The 21059-nt window shown below is 45.7% G+C and overlaps 1 protein-coding gene across 3 annotated transcripts in view; it reads right to left on the bottom strand.

Annotated features, from left to right (window-relative positions):
* The window catches only part of Gpr161 (G protein-coupled receptor 161), a 38253-nt gene that overhangs the window by 94 nt on the left and 17100 nt on the right, over nt 1-21059 (bottom strand). For 2 of the 3 annotated variants that reach the window (XM_042677345.1, XM_042677344.1), the window contains exons 2-6: nt 17435-17852; nt 11026-11750; nt 5066-5170; nt 2246-2365; nt 1-677 (exon numbers count right to left, since the gene is read on the bottom strand). The exon at nt 1-677 is cut by the window's left edge and continues 94 nt beyond it. In XM_042677345.1, the coding sequence (XP_042533279.1) occupies nt 412-677; nt 2246-2365; nt 5066-5170; nt 11026-11750; nt 17435-17808 (1590 nt within the window). In that variant the 5' untranslated portion in view covers nt 17809-17852 and the 3' untranslated portion in view covers nt 1-411. Of the gene's footprint in view, nt 678-2245; nt 2366-5065; nt 5171-11025; nt 11751-17434; nt 17891-21059 lie in introns of those variants that run through there. The other variant, XM_042677346.1, reaches the window with a different exon arrangement.

The following is a 21059-nucleotide window of genomic DNA, read 5'->3' as shown; positions in this document are numbered from 1 at the left end:
GTGAGATGCAGCAAGGAGGTTTTGCCTCAGACGATGAGGCATGGCTGTTCTCACAGGATACCAGGTTGAGAAGAAATGATTTATCTTGTTTTCCTTCTAAACCCCTGGTCTCTCAGCCTCCTGTACAATTTTGTTCCCCAAATGTCACAACCACACTGCTATCTGCTCTTTCTATGTGCTTCAGATGCCTCTCGTTCCAATCCTAGGACTCAGACATAGCCCATATTATGTCTCCCAGCAGATACTGCAGTTGGAGGCTGGAGACCTTACTTTTAGTCCTTCTGGTGACTACACACCAGATGTTTGGCCCTTTGAGGGTAGTGATGTGTTCCAGGACCCTAGCACAGGCAGAAATGGGAATCCCTCCACAGGCTTATCAACTCGTTTCAGCCCCAGTCCACCCTGAGGCCCTTATCTCTCTTCTGCAGCTAAAATGTTCCCTTCTTTGATGCTCTGCAGCTGCAGCCTCTGACTTGCAAGAGTTCTGCTGCCTCGGTGGCCTCCAAAGCCAGCCCCTGGAACGTTCCGTGCTGTGAACAAGACCCCTGGCAATGCCTCCTCCCCAAATAAGTTGATTTTGGCTTCAGCCTCAATGGCTTTGGCCAAGCTGGCTGCATAACTGTCCAAGGACTTGTGTACTTCAGCTTTCACATGAAGAATAGAGTTCTTAGCAGCCTCTGGGGAAAAAGGCAGAAAGAAGGTTAGTGGAGGAGCCAGTACCCACGACTATCTCAGGACTCTGGCTACTGTTGATTTGCTGTCCCAGGGAGGGCAAGTGAGCTGAGGTTATGGATGTCGATTTTGAAGTCAGAGTCCCCAGGTTTAAAATCCTTGACTTCCCAACTAACTACCCAGGAAATGCTAATAATTGTATTTAATCTGGTTTTAATTTTGTGTCTCTAAAGACAAAAAGAGACCTCTTCACAGTTATTCTGAAGTATTCTCTCAAGATACTTAGGTCTGGCTCTGAAGACCTAATACTTATTTCTATTAATGATAATTACAATGTTGACATCTCTAAAAGAAATTCTCCGTTCTTTCAGTATAGGACCTATCATTGTAAATATCTGCAGACCCAAATATTTTTCTCCTTTTTATATCAGAGTTTCCATAAGTGAGAAGAACCCTAAGTGTTGAGGGTGCATTAACAGTTCAAGCACCCTACCCAGAATTAGAGCCCTGGCAACTAAAGTGAGCAGAAGAGAGGAAGGATGTGACTTTAGTTCCATACCCAGTGTCTTATTATGACCCTCAGTGCCAGAGTACCTGGGAGGAACAGTTTCTCCCCACTTTACATTATCTGGAGATCAAGCAAGTCACACCCCTCTCTACAAAGAGTCAAGCAGAGGGTGATCCTGGAAATACTATCCTATGACATAGGTGCAAAGGGGCAGGCTTCTTGGGGAGACTGGGGAGGGGCTTGACTCTGTTTGTTTTTTCCAGTCCTGGGGTTTGAACTCAGAGCCTGGGCACTGTCCCTGGGACTCTTTGTGCCCAAGTCTAATGCTCTACCACTTGAGCCACAGAACTAACATTTTAAAGTCCTTGGGCTCCTCCATTGGATTCACAGCCCCATCATCCTGGTGGCCATCCTCATTTGGTGGGATGCAGGGGGAAAGAGACTTACCTTTTGGGTAGACTGGGTGGTAACTCTGCCTCTCATCCACTCAGTATTCTGGGTGGGAAACTGACCCCAAGTCCCAGGGGCAACAGATGGAGTAAGAAAATGTAGGCAAGGGATTCATTTCCTCCCTGGGTTCAATTGTGATTGTCAGATTTAGTAGCAATAATCAAGAAGGCCTTACCGTCACTCACTGGTCTCAGAGGGGCACATTCAGATTCCTAATTGCACACTGATCATAAAGTGAAGTCAGTGGAGGGCTCAGAAATTGTTTCATCTTATCAAGCTATTTTCTAAAGGAGGATGTGAAATAGGGTGTGTGTGTGTGTGTGTGTGTGTGTGTGTGTGTGTGTGTGTGTGTGTGTGTGTGTGTGTGTGTGTGTGTGTGTGTGTGTGTGTGTGTGTGTGTGTGTGTGTGTGTAGTTCAATGGCTGTTCTGGCCCAGGCTTAGTGCTGCTTGCTCTAAGTAAGATGCCTTGGGGCAAAGGTGATGGAGTCCTGGAGCCCTGGTATATATTCTTAGGTGGTGGTGGTGGGGGGGGGGGGGAAGCGGGGGATGAGCCAAGAAAATTCTCTGAAATCCTCTCCACACCTCAATGAGGCAATCAGTCACAAGAAACAAACCTTTAATCTGTTCCACTTCATCCTCAAATGTCACAGAGCTCCTCCTCTTGGGTGGGCAAGTGCAGTGGGAAGGTGGGTTGTCTTCTGATGTATAGTCTTCCAGCAGCATCATATCTGTCCCTAGGATGAAGAGCAAACTATGCAAATGTAACTAGCACTAACAGGTCCCACTATTCCCCCATTTTCCTGTCCTTTAAACCATAACCAGGGGCAGCTCACTGCCCTGCAGCAGCTGCCCCAAAATACTCATTCCATCATCCTATTCCAGGAGTTTGCATTGATCAGTGAAGCAACAAGAGACAGATGGAGGCAAGAGGGGAGGAAGACTCTTAAAAGAGGAACACAAAGTTGCAATGCCTACATGCACCTGATCATATAAAATACTATTTATTAACATGAACTCTAGGAAATGGAGACAAGGTTTTTTTTCTTTGTTGCTGTTTTTTTTTCTTTTCTTTTTGTCTTGTTAATTTATCTGTTTAGGGGAGTGTAAGGAGGGCACAGAAATAGAGGGTAAAAAGTTGAACAAATTCAACAGTGGTACTCAGACCACTATGAACTATACAACTTATGGTTGAGGATGGGAGGGAAAAACTAGAAGAGAAATGTACTGTTCACCTGATTTATGTAACTAACCACTCTGTACATCACTTTTATAATAACAAAAAAATTAAGGTGTGGGGGGAAGGGCTGGATGAGACTTGTCACTCTGCAGTATCCAGGCCTGACACTGGGAGCAGCCTTGTTCCTAGTTATCAATCCATCAAAGTCCTTGCTCAGCAATCAGAAAACAAAGCCTTGAGCTTCTTATGTGCCTTCAGAACCCTAGCCGGACAGTATGCTCCTGACTGCAGTGGTCAGGCAGGCAGGTTCACACTGCACAGACCTAGCATTGGCTGATAATTTAGTTCCTCAGTATCTTTCTATATATCCACACTCAATTGACCTCAGAGACCTGGGGTCAGGATCATAAATAGATACATAAAAATTTTAGCATAGTGGTTGGCTCATAGAGGATAAATCACTGGAAGTCATTACTAACAAGTACACAGCTAATAAATGGGCTAAAACTCATGCTCACTGTGTGGTCAAGAGCCCCCTCTCTTCACTCTGTCCACAGCACTATCCTCTTGGTATCTGGCTATCTCCTCTACCAATAAGCCTTTCCTATCTCTCCCCCAGGGTAATAACTCCCTACTGAGTATTCCCTACCACTTGGTTTCCTTTCCTAGCTCTCAGCATGTACATAGCCTTTTAAAAATAACATTGACGGGGCTCAGAAGGTTGCTCAGTGGTACAGTGCTTGCCTTGCATGCATGAGGCCCTGGGTTTGATTCCTCAGCACCACATAAGCAGAAAAAGCCAAAAGTGGCACTGTGGCTCAAGTGGTAGAGTGCTAGCCTTAAGCTGAAGAGCTCAGGGACAGCGTCCAGGCCCAGAGTTCAGGCCCCACAATGGACAATAATAAATAAATAAAAATAAAAATAACATTGAGATATATAGTTCAATGCCAAACAACTTGCTATTTTAACTGCATGCTTTGGTGAAATGGATTGTCTTTTATAGATTGTCTGTCTTTCCCTCTAAATTGAAATTTCCATGAAGGTAGCTCACCATTATACCCCAGAACAGGGGCCAGAGTCTGTCCAAGGTAAGACTCAGTGAATGAATGGTACAGTGCTTCTGGATCTACTAGCTGGCTGAACATGAGCACATAACCAGGAGAACATGAAATCTCGCTCTAATTCCAGTCACACGAGTAAACCAGATATATAGGGCAGTGTGACCAGTAGTTCCTGAATCTGCCACATAAGGGGACATTCTCAGGGTATGTCCTGCCTCCAGCAAAGTCTTTCCCCAGGGTTCCTTTACACCAGGGACAGGAAACACAGGTCAAGCAGAGATGATTTTTCAAATGTTCCCAGGAGCAGATATAGAGAGACGTAAAGGGAAGCATAAAACTTATTGCTTTCTGTTCTGGGATTTGGTACTTCTCCCTCCACCACCCAGCATTTCAACAAGCACCAGCCGCAGATGTGTGCCCTGGCTCTTCCATAACATGGAGCAGCAGCTGGATGGCTGGAGAGACACACCTGGGCTCTGCCCACATGGCTCCCACTCAGGGCCCTACAGCCTGAAAAGGCATCAGGTGAGCCCTGAATGTGGTGGTCATGGACCCAACAAGCACCAGGAATAGGGCAGCATGGGTTTGTAAGCTAGGGAGGGTTTGTAGCTAGGGAGGGTGGCTGGAGGATCTGTACAGGTGACAGGATTGCTTCCTGGGAGCCAGGCCTGGAATAACAATGGCAAGTCTGGCTCACTTTGTATGTATAAGGCTTCTTGTTGGGCTAGGTGAACGCTTCCTTCTCATTACACCTTTTAACTCCTCACAGCTACTCTTTTATATGAGGAATACTGCCCTGAATGAGGAAACTCTGGGATGTAGAAAGACTTTATAGAACTTGCCTAAGATACCAGGAAGCTGAAAGCCAGGCAGGGGACCCACAGCCACAATGGCCAATGACTACAGTTAACAAGCACAGTCTTCACAAAGGCTTTATCAGGGAGCACAGAAAGATGCCAGTTTTTCTAGAAGAGGAAACTGAGACACAGAAAAGCTGAAACACTTAAGACTACCAACTGGAAAGCCAAGCTTTGGACTCTTCTCCCCCAATGCCCCTCCCAACTCCCCCCCAGCAATCCCCCCTACCTCCCCTCACCCCCGCTCCCATACTCTTTGGAAACATGTCCCTCCCACCAACCTTTTGATTTGCCTGAGTCAAACATACAGGTGAGAGGCTGATGAAGCATGAAAGTTACCTGAGTCTTGGGAACAGCTGAAGCCAGTGTCACCAGTGCTGCTACTGTGCCCCAGGGGTTGTCCACCTGCCATGAGTGCTGTGAGGTGTGGGGATAAGCCCAAGTCTGAAAGACAAAGTTAGCTGTGACCCATAATCATGCTTCCAAGTGGCCTAGCACCTGCTGCCTGCCACACAGCCACCAACCCCACCCCAGCCCTCCAGCTCTCTATATTCTCGTTTGCACACTCACTCAATCCACTGAAAGACAGCAGAGCTCCACTGCTTTCCCTCCACTTCAGCATCTCCCCACCCTCGGGCTTCCATCCCACTGAGTCACGACTCTCTAGCTTCCCGAGCTGACCAAATCAGACACCAAGGCAGGTGGAGGGCAAATCTGAGGTGGGCACTCCTGTTGAGAACACCATCCAACTACATAGGGGAAGTTCAACCCCCAGTGTACCTGCTGTAATTGTATCTGAATATCAAAAGATTTTTTAATCTCCCCAAAGGAGAAAGAGTTTGCAGAACTTGGAATACAGAGAGATGAGGACCATAAAAGTGATTCAGGAAATAGAACTGAAGTTGGCGAGGGAAGGCTTCAAAGATGCATGTTATCACCCAAGAGACTGCAGGCCTGCGAGTCTGCAGGAAGGACAATACAAAATCCGTAGAAAGCCATTGGACCCCATTTGCTGCTCTTCCCTACTTGGGTTTAAGGTAGTACTGGCAAGAGATGGAGAGAGTGAACCAGAAGACCCTAGCCTTGGAGACACCAGGCACAGATGAAAGCAACAGCAATGTAACAAAAACTGAAGGGAAGTCAAGCATGGTGGCTGCAAATCTCAGCAACTTGGGAGGCAAATACCAAGCGTTTTGGGTTAAGGCCAACCTAGGGAAAAAGTTAGCAAGACCCCATGTATGGTGGCATACATCTGTGTGTATGTGGGAGGCTATAGGTAGGTGGAGTTGGCCTAAGGCCCTGTTTGAAAAGTAACTAGGAGCAAAAGAGTTGGGGGTATTGCTCAAGTGATAGAACACTTCTCTAGCAAGACAAAGGCTCTAAGTTCAAACCCCAGTACTGTGAATGAAAGAAAAGAAAGAGAGAAAAAGAGAAATAGGAAAGAGAAAGGAAGAAAGAAAGGAAAGGAAGGAAGGAAAAAAAGAAAGAAAGAGAAAGAAAGAAAGAAAGAAAGGGGAATGAAGAAGGAAAGGGGGGAGATGAGAGAATTCTCCCCCAGGAAAATCAGTCAGCCCTAGAGAATGATGTCAGGTACTGAGCACCAGAGAACCTTGAAATAGTCTACCTGGACCACCCTACAGTCAGGGAGCCTGCTGGCCCATCTCACATTGGGTTTCCCAATGTTCTCCAGTGCCTCATCATTAAAGGTGAAGAACTAGAGAGACAAGAGCTACCAGGGTTAAGGTAAGGCGCTGGCATGAAAGACAAAGTGGAGGGGAAAAAATAAAATGGATCTCAGAGGAGAGTAAAAATGAACAAAACAACATATAACTGAGTGTCCTCTTAGGACACTCAATTGAAATATAATGAATCTGGACATTGGAAGGGTGACTCAAATGGTAGAAAAAAAAATCAAGAGTAGTGGAAGTCCAGGAGCTGGGAATGTGGCTTAGTGGTAGAGTGTTGGCCTAGCATACGTGAAGTCCTGGGTTCGATTCCTCAGTACCTCAGAAAAAGATGGAAGTGGCCGTGTGGCTCAAATGGTAGAGTGCTAGCCTTGATCAAAAGAAGCTCAGGGACAGTGCCTAAACTCTGAGTTCAAGCACTAGGACTGGCAAAAAAAAAAAAAAAAAAAAGAGCAGAAGTCCTTAAGTTCAAGTCCTACTACCAGCCAAGAAAAAAGAAAAAGGTAAGAGAGAAAACGAATCTATTAAAAATATCTAGAAGTTATTAAAAAATATGGACATAATGGACATAAAGAGCTTTCAGAAATTAAAAATACAGAGGCAAACAGTCAAACTCAGATCTTAGGAGGAAGATCTACTGCCTAGTAGACTAATGACTGCTATGGTTGGGTCTCTCAAAGCTCCTCTGTTGGAAACTTAACCCTCAAGGCAACAGTGTTGCAAGGCCTATAAATGAATCAATGTCCTTAGGACTGAAGTGTGTTAGTCACCTCAAGAGCAGCCTTGGTATAAAAGTTAGAGTTTGGCCAGTCTTGCTTTCCACTCTGGCCCTCTTTTGCCATTCCTCCTTCCATATTCTTGACATTCCTGCTTCCACCTTTGCATGATTCAGATGAAGGCTTTCACCATTGACAATACGATGCTCTAGAACTTCCTAGCTTCCAGATTTGTAAGCTAAACAAATTTTTCATTCATTCTAAATCATCTAGTCTCTAGTATTTTGTTATTAGCAGAAGAAAATGACCTACCATAAAGGATGATTTTGTATTCTCCTATAATACACTTGTAAATAGAAACCCTTCTTTAATTGTATCCTACAGTGTCTGAGAGTCTGTGGCAATAGAACATACTCTCTCCTTTTTCCTTTGGAGCTAGGGAGGAAATGGTGATGGTAGGGGATGGGCAGTCACAACACATTTCCCTCAGAACTTTATTGCTTTGGGGAATCCCACAAGGACTGTCCCTCTGGCTTCCCCTTTGCTGGTTCTAGGGCTGGGACCAAAAGACATGCTCCCCTGCACTTGGCCTTTTCCTCTGGGGTTTTGCCTACAAACAGGGCTATGTTCCACAGGAGGCCTGACATGAGGAGTGAGGCCAGCAGGAGCTGTCTCTTGCTTACAGGGATGGTAACAGCCACGGGAAGTTTTGGACACCATTTCTTGAGGCTGTGGCAAAAGCCAGAAGCATGTTGTGGGCTCCACCAGTAAGAGGAATCATTTGTGCCAGACCACTGCAGCTGAAAGGCCTAGAGATAGGGTAGCTGGGAATCATCTCTCTGCTCTGTGTTGTTACCCAGCACTTCTGGCTGGAGAGTGGATACAGGGGTCACATTTGCAGCAGTCCAGAAACATGTGGCTAGTAAAAACCATTAAAGGAATGGGGGATGATTCCCAGGTGAGGCAGAAGAACCCTCAAAGGCCACCATGAAAGGAACTTAGAAAAGCTGGAGAGGAAAAGTCAAAAGCTCCAGGGTTGTCCTTTCTTCCCTCTGGCCCAGACATAGCTGGAACGCTTTCCTCTGAGTAAATGAAGAAGTCTATCCTCCTTCCTAGAAGGTAACACAAGAGGCTCTGTCCCCAGAAACAGCTGCAGGTGAGAGGTATGTGGACAGCCTTTCTGTCCACAGGCCCATGCCATCCTCTGCCATTGGGGTCTGCATGTGGTGGTAGACAGGCTATGGAAGACTACTTCCCTGCTTTCCTGAAGCCTCTTCTTCCTTCTGTCAGGAAGCCCTGTAAGCTTTGGGCTTGTGGTTTCACATCCTAAGACCAAACATGAGCATTTAGCTGACCGTTCAGCACTAGACCAAAATGTCCATTCCCAGGATAACTTATTCACCATAAGGTGGCACTGTCTAGTAACCTTGAGGTAACTCAGATCTCAATTCCAAAGTAAGGCCTCCTCATGGGAATCGGGTAATGGGATGGCTCAAGGAGAAAGACTGTGGCCTAGTGGACCCTGCCTACAGGGCATTCACTAAGGTCTGGTCAGCCCCAGCTGACACAAAGAGTCCAAGATGTTGTAGAAGCCAGGGTTATCCCTCACCACCAGGAACAGCCAGAACTCCTGCATGGAAGGACAGGGTGAGGAGTTGGGACAGGTCCCAACTTCTGCCTCATTCCCCATCTCGTACTCATGCTGCTGGCCTCCACTTGCCACTGAACTCCCCAGCTCCCATCCCTAGGGATAGCCAATGGCTCAGAACCCATCATCTTACCACCAAAGCATCCCCCAAATGAGCAGGAGACTGCCAGTAGCTGGGCTTGCCAATCTAACCACAGCTGGTGTTTGCTGACTGCCCTCACAGCCTCGGGAACTTTTCCAGAACAACCACAAGTGATCTGCCTAGAAAACCCAAGCCCCCAAGAAAGATGTTCCAATTTGTTCTATCTACCCGCTCCTCCCTTGCTCTCTCTTTTTTTTTCTTTCCTCATTTTTAACTTCACTGGTCTAGAAAATATCTTTTACTTTTGCCTAGAAGATGAGTGATTTTATAAAATTCCAACAAATAAGTTAAAGGGTGAAATAAAGGCAAGCACTGTCTATACCTCTGGGCTAACAAGTCATGTCTGGAAATGTAAGCTTGCAAGTGGCAAGGGTGGGTGCTTCAGTCTTCTAAATACCGCTGTATGGAGAGATTTGTTTGTTCTCCTATGAGAACAAAATAAAGTCTCAGACTTACTTCCTCTCTCCAGAACTAACACTTCATTAATCCACAAAATTAGTGAAGCTGCCCTGTGTCATGGACATGTGGAAAGAACCTTCTGTCAGCTCTGCCACTGGGAATCAGGAGTCATTATGTCCCTTACCCTTTTGAGGGGAAAGTTTCCTCAAAAAGAGGAAAACTTGACCAGGCAGTTTTCTGTGCTGCCCAAAGCCATTAAACAAGAGGTTCGAAGTGAGTCTGAAGGAGGTGTCCTCAAAATCTTCTGATGGCTTGACAGGGCGATGAGGCTCTCTCCGACATGGCTCTAAGAATCCCAGCTACCTCACCTCAGAACAACACAACCCTAGGACTGGTGTAAACATCTACCAATGCATGCTAACAACAGCGAGTTAAGGCTGGAACAGGAATCAGATGTTTTCATAATCTCAAAGTGTCTCCTCTGTTGTAAGAGGAGGAGGAACAGAGGAACAGAGAAAGGTGACAGGTCACATGTGAACCAGGAGGTGAAAGGCAAGGTACCTAGTAATGACATAGTGACACGTGTGCTTGCCCTGATCTGATACACTAAGGAGTATTCTGCCAAAATAAAGAAATTCATTTGAATTATGAGAAAGCATCACATGAACAGAAATCAAGGAGTGCTATACAAAAGGCCTGGCCAAGACTTCTATCAAGAAGTATCAAGGAATATCCAGGAGTATCAAGAGCAAGGTGCTAGTCATTCATGTTTCTAATCCTGAGATTAGGCTGAGATCTAGAGGATTGTGATTCAAAGCCAGCCTGGGGAGGAAAAGTCTAAAAAGTCCATCTTTAATTAACCAGCAAAACACTGGGCCAGAAGAGCGGCTCAAGTGGTAGAGCACTAGCAGTGAGCAACAAAGCCAAGTAAACCAAGTGAGAGCATAAGGACCTGAGTCCAAGCCCTGGTACAAGTACATATACACACAGAAAGAAAAAAAAAAAAAAAAGCAGTGTTAGGTCGGGCTGGGGGCTCAGCAGTAGATAACCTGCTACCCTGTCCCAGATCTTAGTTTGATCTTGTGTTGGAGTTGTATAAATAAAGTGCTAATACTAAAGGAAAGCTTTCTGTGTTGTATTTCTAACTTTCTTGCAAATCAAACCTGTCAAAATTAAAAGCTGATAAATAGCCCAGGACCAGATCAACTTGTATAGGTCTGACTCTGGATTAGCTGTTGGATAGAGCAGCAGCTGTGGGCAAACAACAGTGACACATCAATAGAGAAAAGGCCCAAGGTTGCTGTGCTTGAACAGGCTGGGTGAGTAGCTGAGGCGGGGAGGGAGTGCTGACAAGGGGACATACTAAAAGGAGAGCATTTTCCAAGAGGAAAAGGCATCCTGGCCCAATGCTTCAGCGATTCTTTCTCTAATAAAGAAGTAACTATACATGTGAGACCAGGGACTTGGCTGAGGAATCATCACACTCGCTGCCAAATTCTTTTGGGATGTATATCAGGTTGGTTTGCTGGCCTCTTCATCACTCCCTAAAGGTGCGGAGTGATGGAAAGATGCTTGGGAATCACAGTGGAGCCTGTTGTGTTCTGCAGGCTATCTCTACTTTACACCTGAGGCCACAGCTTGAGCAACTGATAAGACCAGCTACGCCTGCCCTGGAGTGCGCATCCCTTTTCTAATGGTTCCCAAATTACCTGTGATCCTGTTAGAAATGCTGAAGAGCCTGGAAGTCCTCTGTCGCTGCACAAACGGTTCCCGGTAATACCGGTCCCCAAAGCACATGCCCAGGAGTTCCTTGCGAACTGTCTTGTTCCAGAGTCCATAGATGAGAGGGTGGCAGATGGCACTGGTAAAGGACAGCCATGTAGCCCAGGTCTCCAGGGTGGGGGAAACATAGTTCTTCCCCCAGAGCGCCTCAGAGGTGATGACAACCATATAGGGGCCCCAGGTGACCATGAAGGCACCAATGACCACCAGGATGGTGATGAGAGCTTTGCACTGGTTGGCTGAGTAGACCACGCCCTGAAAGGCATTCCTCCTACTGCCAGAAGAGGAAGTGGAGGTACTGGAGTTCTTCCTCCCAGTCCTCTGGGCATCCTCCTCCGCCATAACCACAGTGCCACAGTGCACCTTGCGTGCCTTGACCCTGGCCACGCGGAAGATGAAGCCATAGCACACCAGCATGACCAGAAAGGGGAACAGAGCACACCAGATCTGCCAGAAGGCTGTGTAGCCAGGCTCCCGGTGCCAGGCTGCCACACACATCCACTTGAATTTGTCAAACTCCACTGAAGACCAACCAAATAGGGGTGGCAGGCAGCCAATGAGGGAGTGAAGCCAAATGTAGACAAGCGCCATCACAGCCCGGTTCCCTGTGATCTTCATGGGGTATACCATTGGGTACAGGACAGCATAGTAGCTAGAAAAAGAATGAAGGAGAGAGGAGTAAAAATCAAAAGGGAACCCAGTCAGGTGACCTGCTTTCCTGAGTAGGGTTCCTGCATTTCTCCTAACTGACTCTGAAGGAGGGAGTGGAGACGGCGGAGGAAGGGAAATGAAATCTAGAAGAGGCCACTTCTCATAGCTCTTCCCAAATACATTCACAGCTCTCCAAGGGTCTTCACCATGGAACAGCAGTTAGATTGCAACAAGGACAGAGAACTCCAACAGTCCTATGTCCAGGCTTGCACAACAGAGATTACTCACATTTGGGGGTACAGCTTCAGGGGTCCTAGGTGTTCATGCATCAGGACAAGTCAGTTCTGCTATTTCTGGACTTTTCAGAGATACTACTAAGAACCCTGATGATGTCTAAGGCTTATGGGCTTTACTCACTCAGTGGACATTTCCTTGAAAGCCAAGCACTGTGCTATGTGCTGGCAACACAGATAGGATGATGTAGAAAAGGCAGACACATCAACTGAGGATGAATAGGGACTGGGAAGGACCCAACTGAACCTGTGCAACTCCTCATTTCACAGGTGAAAACACAAAAACAGATCAAAGCTAAATAACCTACCCCAGATATGTGGAAAGAACAAAACAAAAACCCAGCATCTTGCTCTATGATCCCCAAAGCACATGCCCAGTAATTCCTTGTATATCATCAAGTTCCAGGGCCTGAAAGCCAAGGTATAGCTCTCAATCACTATCCCTCCCATTACCAAGGAAGTAGGCAACAGTACTAGTGGCTCAGGCTGGCAAAGAAGAACCTGGGAAACAGCCATGGGCCAGGGTAGGCACAGCCCTTTTTTAAGTGGAGCTATGGACTGATCCTTATTAGAAAGGATGGGAGGACTTAGCACATGGGGCTGGAGGTGACCCACTACCCTCCTCTCCCAGGGAATTCTGATTACAGGAGTTAGATTTTCTCATGAGGCAACCTGTCAGAGGTGTGGCTACTCTGCCCCTGGTACAGGCAGATGTTAGAAAGTGACTGGGCTATACTTCACACTCTGAGGCCACTTTCTCCACAGGGACTTTCCTGAATCACCCTGGACACCAGGCTGAACTGCTACCTGCCCACTGGAGGCTCCTAACCAGGGTTGAGGTTGGGTTAGTCTTGATCTCAAGACTCAAGTTCAGGCCTAGATCTGTACAGAGAGTATTAGGAGTTGGAAGAGAGGCACCTGCTGTGATTATGGTATGGATGACAGGGAGTCTGCACAGTGACTTGGGTAAGGTGCTTACTCTCACACTGATGTCTCTGTACCTGACAAAGACCATGTAAAGAAGTGGGAGTGGGAGGCAGAAATTACCCAGTCAACATGGAGTCTCTGCTACCTACTAGCTGTGACTTTGGGCAGCTGATTTTACTTCTCAGAGCTTCAGTTCCTTCTTCCATGAAGTCAGGATTTCAAAAGGCCTAGCTCACACCTCCTCTTGAATGGCAGTTGGGCAGAGCTTATTCTCTGTCTGCCTGTATCTGTCCCCTTCCTCCTTAGGGATAAAATCCATAGAGTGCTCATATGCCTGCCAAGCTTCATGATCCACGAGGCATAAATCAAGCCACTATAGTGGCTTCCTTTCCCTTGATGTGTGACCGGCTGAGATTTTGACCTGTGTGACACCTTGGAAAGAAACTGAGTCGAGTTTGCTAAGGTGGAAGAAAGACACTTCTAGGAAAATCTTCACTTTAAGAAGATACAGGTAAAACCAAATGTGGCAATGCATGCCTATAATTCCAGCTACATGGAGGATAGAGATAGGAAGATCAGTTCAAAGACAATACTGACAAAAATTAGCAAGACTTTATCTAAAAACAAACAAACAAAAACAGACTAATAAAAAAGTTGATCATGGCTCAAGTTGTAAACATCCTGCCTAGCAAGCTCAAAGCCCTGAATTTAAATTCTGACTACCCTCAAAAAAGAGAGAGAAGATAAGAAAACGACACAAGGCCAAGATTTCTACTTTTTGCTATCCCTTTAGCTAGTGTACAGGTGTAGAGCTGGGTTTGGGAGCAGGCCTGCTGAATGTTAACTGTCCTGGCTCCCTTGACTAACTGTTCAGGCAGTCGTAAGAATAATTGCAATGAACACATTGTTCTCTGCCTTCTGCCATCTCAGCACCCACTTATTATCACCTCTTTACAGCAAGACCTTTTTATTATAACACATGGTACTTACGGCACTCCAAGACTAAGGTTTAAGCCACGGCAAGCTCAGGGGACTTGTCAGCGATTCTCTCCCCACTGCATCCCCCAGGAGGCTCAGGCAGGAAACTGGGTGCTGGCTCCATTAAAGCCTGCCTCTGAGAGTCAGGAAAGCCTCCATATGTAGCCACAAAATCCAGGGTTACTTTGATTTTATTTTTTGGAGGAGAAATACAATGTATAGATATTGCAATGCACAAATATACATCTCTATCAGAGCAAGGAATATTCCCACATTTTCTTACCCCCCAAATGTGGGTTTATATGTTGTGAATCATAGATCTAGAACCTTTTTTTAAAACTGAAGTTTAATTTAGGACTAGCTACAAATTCAGAGAAAAAATGCAGAACAAGGACAGCTCTTCAAGCCAGGCATTGGTAGCTCATGCTGTAATCCTAGCTACTCAGGAGGCTGAGATCTGAGGATAGCAGTTCAAACTCAGCCTAAGGTAAGAAAGTTTGTGAGATGCTCATCTCCAATTAACCACAAGAAAACCGGAAGTAGTGCTGTGTCTCAAAGTGGTAGAGCACTAGCCTTGAGTGGAAAAAGCTCAGGAATAATGCTGAGGCCCTAAGTTCAATTCCCATAACTGACAAAAACAAAACAAGGCCTGGCACTGGTGGCTCACGTCTGTAATCCTAGCTACTCAGGAGGCTGAGATCTGAGGATCGCGGTTCAAAGCCAGCCCGGGCAGGAGAGACCGTGAGACTCCTATCTCCAATAAACCACCAGAAAACCGGAAGTGGCGCTGTAGCTCAAGTGGTAGAGCGCTCGCCTTGAGCTGAAGAGCTGAGGGACAGCGCCCAGGCCCAGAGTTCAAGCCCCACGACCGACAAAAACAAAACAAAACACAACCCCTCACCTCCTTATGGGTTAATGCAGCTAAAGATGGGGCTGCTCTTGCTCTCTGAGCTCTTTGCTACCTTCTGAGACTCTCCATCTTTCCACTTGCTGCTCAGGTTAGGACAGTAGCCCTCACATGATCCTGGTACCCAGAAAAGACTTCCAGGATGTCATGTGTTACCAAAAACCTCCAACATACCATGGGACGACCAATGTTGAATTCTCCTGCCTCACACTAACCTCTGTGTTAGCAACCCTTGCTTTCTATAAGATGTCTTCACTCAGAACAAACAAAAACTACACCCACTATAGCTACCTCAGGGCGAACACATGAACTGACCCTGAAGACTCTGAAAAGAACTCTAACCATCCTGTTTTTCTAGCTACTTTTATGCTTTATATTCTATTTTTAGAACCAGAGTTTCATCTGCTACAGTGTGGAATGAAAATCTGAGAAGCGTTTTAAATGGATCTGGAACTCTAGTAACTTTCCAGCTGGAGGGGATCACACATTTTAGACTTATGAGTAGTAACAGACTTATTCACAGGAGAACTCTCCCAGCTGTCGATTTCCACTTGGCTAGTTTAGGACATTTATATTTAAATGGTGAATTTCACTCCAGTCAGCTATTCTCTTTATAGGCTACCTTTGCTCTCTTTTTATGAAGTTAGAAGATAGATCCTTTGGGCTCAGCTGTCCAACCAGTTTACACTTTATTTTTTGTGGTGTTGATGGGTATTGCCCAGGGCCACTGAGCCAAATCTCAGCTGTGAAGGATTTTGTCCACTAGGAGTCTCAGCTGACAATAATTATGTCCCCTGGGTCCATGTAACACTGTCTAAAGACATTCTGCACTCCTTAACTAGGGAGGTGTTACTAGCATCAAGTGAATAGAGGCCAGGAAGCTACCATATCTTTCTGTGACAGCATAGCACATCACACAGAGTTCCATGGCCCCAAATCCATTGTACTAAGATGGAAAAAAGCCTAAGCTAAGTGAATCCTAGCTACCCAGGAGGTAGGCTATGGACTTACTGCCTACCTCCTGAGTAGCTGACAGGTGTGAGTCAGCTGTCTGGCCAAAATATAAATATTTTTTAAAATAAGAAATGTTTGGGGCTGTAGCCATAGTTCAGGTGGTAGAGGACCAGCCAATGAGCAAAAGTGTTAGATTCTGAGTTCAAATTCCAGACTCTGAAAACATACACACACAAACACACACACACACACACACACACACACACACACACCAAAAACATCAACAACAAAAAAACTAATGTTGCAGTTTTGACACAAAATGTCCTCCACAGGCTCAGTGGTTGTTGGTCCCCAGCTCATGGTGCTATTTGGGATGTGGTAGAAACATCAGTAGGGAAGGCTTGTGTGGAGGGAGTAGATCACTGGGGTATACCTCTAAAGGTTATCAAGTCCCCAGTCCCTTCTTTTCCTCTGCTTCCTAACCACCATCAGGTGAAGAGCGTCTCACTTGTGCTCCATAACCATGATCTTCCTTACCATGGGCCAGAGTAAACAGCAAACCCAGGACTGTGGACAGAACCCACTGAAACTGTAAGCCAAACAAAATAACTCCTCCTTCTAGGTGGCTTATGTCAAGCATTCTGTCACAGTACCAAAAGTCTGACTAACATGGAAAGTAAAAGGAAGAGATTCCATTCCTCTCCATTGCCACCCAACTTCCATATTCTTGTTGCAATGTTATAGAGTTCATCCTGATAGCCATCAACTCATGGCTGCTCAAGGAATATCTGTATGACTTTCGGAAGGGCAACTTGCCCTTTCTACACAAGAATCTTGATCTTATTCTTAATAAAAATGTAGCAATTCACAAATGAAGGTGCTCCTCAGAGTAGCAAGCTGTGTGAAACCACCACATCTAGTAATAGGGACTAAAAAATAATACACAATCTCTCCACAGGACAGAATGCCACAAGACTACAAAAATATATGTTTTCAGCCTGGTGCTGGTGGCTCACACCTGTGATCCTAGCTACTCAGGAGGCTGAGATCTGAGGATCAAGGTTTGAAGCCCTGATAGGAAAGTCCATGATACTTTTATCTCTGATTAACTAGCAGAAGCCGGAAGCAGAGCTGTGTCTCAAGTGGTAGAGCACTAGCTTCGAGTGGAAAAGCCAAATGAGACAGGCCCAGAGTTCAAGCCCAAGTACCAGTACCATAATAAATTGTTAAATAAATAATTAGATAATTACAGTCATGAATCACTTAGCAGATACATTCTATGAAATGCACCCTTTGGTGATTTTGTTTCACAAATATTACAGTTTACTGCCAGACACCTTCGATGGTAAAATCTTCTCTTCCTAGACAATATGTCCTCTACCATCATATATGTGGTCCATCATCAATCAGATTGTTGCTATGTGGCATGATCTATATTCACATTATAGACAAACAAAACTAGGAGTAACTCTAGTTAAAAAGATAGAAAGGGAGGCAGAACTCAGTTTCCTCATTCTCCTCAAGAAGAGGCTTCTGGCACTTTCCCAAGGAACCAAGGCATTCTGAGTACGGCTGACCCAAAGATCTCTCATTCTGTAACCATTCAATTGTCTGAGACAAGCTTACCGATCGATGGCAATGACGCCAAGGGTGAGCATGCTGGCCGAGCTGATCAGCAGGTAGAGGAGAGCTGAAAAGTTGCACCAGACCACTCCAAAGATCCATTCCCTCCGGATGGAGCTGGTCACCACAAATGGCAGCACCAACACAGACAAGAGGAAGTTGGACAGGGTCAGGCTAAAGACAAACTTGTTGCTGAGGGTGAGAAGGTAGGACTTCTTGTACAAGGTGACCACGATGACCAGGTTGCCCAGGCAGACAAACACAGTGATGATGATGATGGCAATAAACTCAGTGACAATGATGTTTCCTTCACCACTCTCATCCTCAGTGAGATTGCTCAGCTCCTTCTTGTGGCCGAGGGAGGAATTGAGACTCATGGTCAGTGCCCCTCAGCATGGGGTGGGCAGAGCATGCTGGATGACTGCAGAAACAAGGAGAGATCAGGGGACAGAAAAAGACTCATCAGATCATATGATCTCCCCTTTGCAAAAGGGGAAGCTAAAGCATAGCAGAGTTCAGTTCTGTGTCCTAGGATTCCCAGCCAGTCTGGAAATTTCTGGCTAGTCTTCTCTATGCAAGGTATCTATTGAGTGGCTTCTGCTCTATAACACGTGTGTGTGTGATCCACTGTGTCTTCTTAAATGATTTCTTCCATCCAGTTTAAACCCTTGCTTGGCTTGGATCTGTGAAGTCTCCCAAGGGTCTGTGTGTTACAGGTTTGGTCCCCAGCACTACTGGGAGGATGGGAAACTCTTAGGAGTAGAGCATGGAGGTTTCGGGCTCTCCAGAGAAGACTGTGGGACTCTGGTCTCTTCCTCTTTCTCTCTTTTACAGGTCAGCTGCCATGAGAGAAGTTCTTCTCTACCACAAGCTTCCACCACAAGGTACTGCCTCACCTGAGATCCCAGAGCTGAAACCTTCAAAATGGAACAAAAATAACCTTACCTTGGTTCCCTTTTCCAGCACTGGGAATCAAACCCAAGGCCTTGTGCATGCTGGGCAAGTGAGCTACATCCTCAGCTTTGTTTATCTCAGGCATTTATCTCACTACACAAGTACTGGAAAGCTGACTAACACAATCCCCTATCCATTTCCCCCAAATCAGTGGTTCAAAACCTTTAATATGCTTAGTAATCACGTGAAGTACCAGGTCAAAAAGCCAATTTCTCCTAGGGAGGGTAAGTAGGGGCACAGAAATGGAGGAACACAAAGGGTGGACAAATGCACTATGTTGGCAATGAACTATATAACCTGTGGGTAGAGACAGGAGGGAAAAACTGAGAGAAAGTGAAGGAAGGGTGACTTTATCCAAAAAAAATGTATTCTTTGCTAGCCTTGAGCAAAAGAAGCTCAGGGACAGTGCCCAGGCCCTGAGTTCAAGCCCCAGGACTGGCAAAAAAGGGAGGGCTGGCAATATTACTTAGTGGTAGAGTGCTTGCCTAGCATTCAGGAAGCCCTGGGTTAGATTCCTCAGAAAAAGCTAGAAGTGGTGCTGTGGCTCAAGTGGTAGAGCACTAGCCTTGAGCAAAAAGAAGCTCAGGAACAGTGCCCAGGCCTGGGAACTGGCAATAAAAAAAGAAAGAAAAGAAGGAAGGAAGAGAGAGAGAAAGACAGAGAGAGGGGGGGAGAGGGAGGAAGAGAGGGGGAGGGAGAGGGAGGGAGGGAGGGAAGAAGGAAGGAAGGAAGGAAGGAAGGAAGGAAGGAAGGAAGGAAGGAAGGAAGGAAGGAAGGAAGGAAGGAAAGAAGGAAGGAAGGAAAAGAAATGTAAGCCAGGCACCAGTGGCTCACATCTGTAATCCTAGTTACTCAGGAGGCTGAGATCTGAGGATTGCAATTCAAAGCCAGCCTAGGCAGGAAAGTCCATGAGACTCTTATCTAGAATTGATCACCAGAAAACCAGCAGTGGCAAATGTGGCTCAAGTAGTAGAGCCTAGCCTTGAGCTGAAGAGCTCAGAGACCACACCCAGGCCCAGAGTTCAATCCCCACAACCAACAAAAAAGAAAGAAATGTACTCTTTGCCTAACTTATATAACTAACCCCTCAGTACATCAACTTTATAATAATAATAAAAATTTAAGCCAATTTCTTGCCAGGCACTGGCGACTCACACCTGTGATGTTAACTGCATCAGGAGGCTGAGCTCTAAGCTCCACCAGTAGAAATTCTAGAATTAGAGGTCAGAGGCATGCCAAAAACTATGCTTTTTTGTTGGTTGGTTGGTTTGTGATGCTGAGAATTGAGCCTAGGGTCTCATGCATTCTAGGCAAGCACTCTATCAGTAAGCTACACCCCAGCCCAAATGTGCAGGTAGGGACAAACAAGCAGGTAGGGACAGTGGACTCCATTACATTCTGTGAGACTCTTTATAGACTGAGCTTTACACACTCAGGGAAGATTCTGTACCAGCAAAACCTAGGAGCTTACTAAAGTGCTAGACTACTTCTGGGTTAGTGAATCAAAATCTGCACTTTCACCCCATGCCAACTGGTTAAAATTTGATATTAAGATTATTGTAAAAACTATTCGGAGTCCCCTGAACAGGGTTTAATTAGTAAAATTTGTACAGAAACATTGTTATTTCTCTCATCAGACTTGGTGAGTGGGGACAAGGAAGATGTTGGGCATCTTGGCCTACAGACATCACAGTCTTTGAGGTACAGACAGACCACTGCTCTCTGGAACTAGCTCAGGATCAAGGGTAAAACTCAAGGTTAACATATTTTAACACAAAATCCCATAGACTGATGTTTCTACCAAACTTTTCATCTACTTTTGTCTGCCAAAAACTCCCACAGATTGCTTTCCCCACCTGTTTTTGATCTTCACAAACAGAAGATGCCAGAAAGAAAGCAAAGGCTGCTATCTGCGAGCCAGACCAACAAGAACTCTAGTGCCTCAATGTCCTTGACATAACTGCAGGACAGGCCCACACCCAGAGATGGCAGATCTGCCATCTCTGTCCAAGCACCTTCACCACAGGGAGTGTGTGGGTGCAAAAGCAGCATGTGTCCTCATGGCAGTCCTTGGGGCCCACTGGAAGATGCTTCTGGTAGTGAGTCCACTGTGTGCCAGGTTATAACCCCCCAACCCCACACATGCTTGCTGAAGCAGTACTGAATAATGTGAGTCCCTCTTCTACTTGATAACCTCAAATACTCCAAAACCACTTGCTTCCTTCTCCAGCTCCCTGTGACCATTTTATCACAGGATGACTTTCAGATCCTTCACTCTGGGTTGCACTTGATGATAAATATATGTGACCTCCCGGTTTGTAACTTGTCAAAGTGAACACATCATTCTACATGTGGGGTCTGGTTAGAGTCAAGTCCAAAGAGGTAATTTTCTCATGGTCAGGAAATCTCCTTCCATTATTCACTATAAGATTTTCTTGTGGCAATTCAGTCATACTGTTGGGTTAGTAGTGTATGGATCAAAACCCAAAATTTATACATATACAAACTTTTGTGCAGACAGATGTCCCCAGTTTTGAACATATGGAATTAATGTTTTTAAGCCTAAGTACAAAACGTTATTTCTCTTAAATTTTACTTTGTGCATATTCACCCATATTTCCAGGCTGCGAAAATATTCTGAATTTTGATATACAGTTATACAACTTCTCATTTA

This window comes from Dipodomys spectabilis, unplaced genomic scaffold (genome assembly GCF_019054845.1).
Source record: "Dipodomys spectabilis isolate Male_0828 unplaced genomic scaffold, ASM1905484v1 ptg000036l, whole genome shotgun sequence".
NCBI classification, from domain to species: Eukaryota; Metazoa; Chordata; class Mammalia; order Rodentia; family Heteromyidae; genus Dipodomys; species Dipodomys spectabilis.
This window is presented reverse-complemented; position numbering and strand designations above follow the sequence as displayed.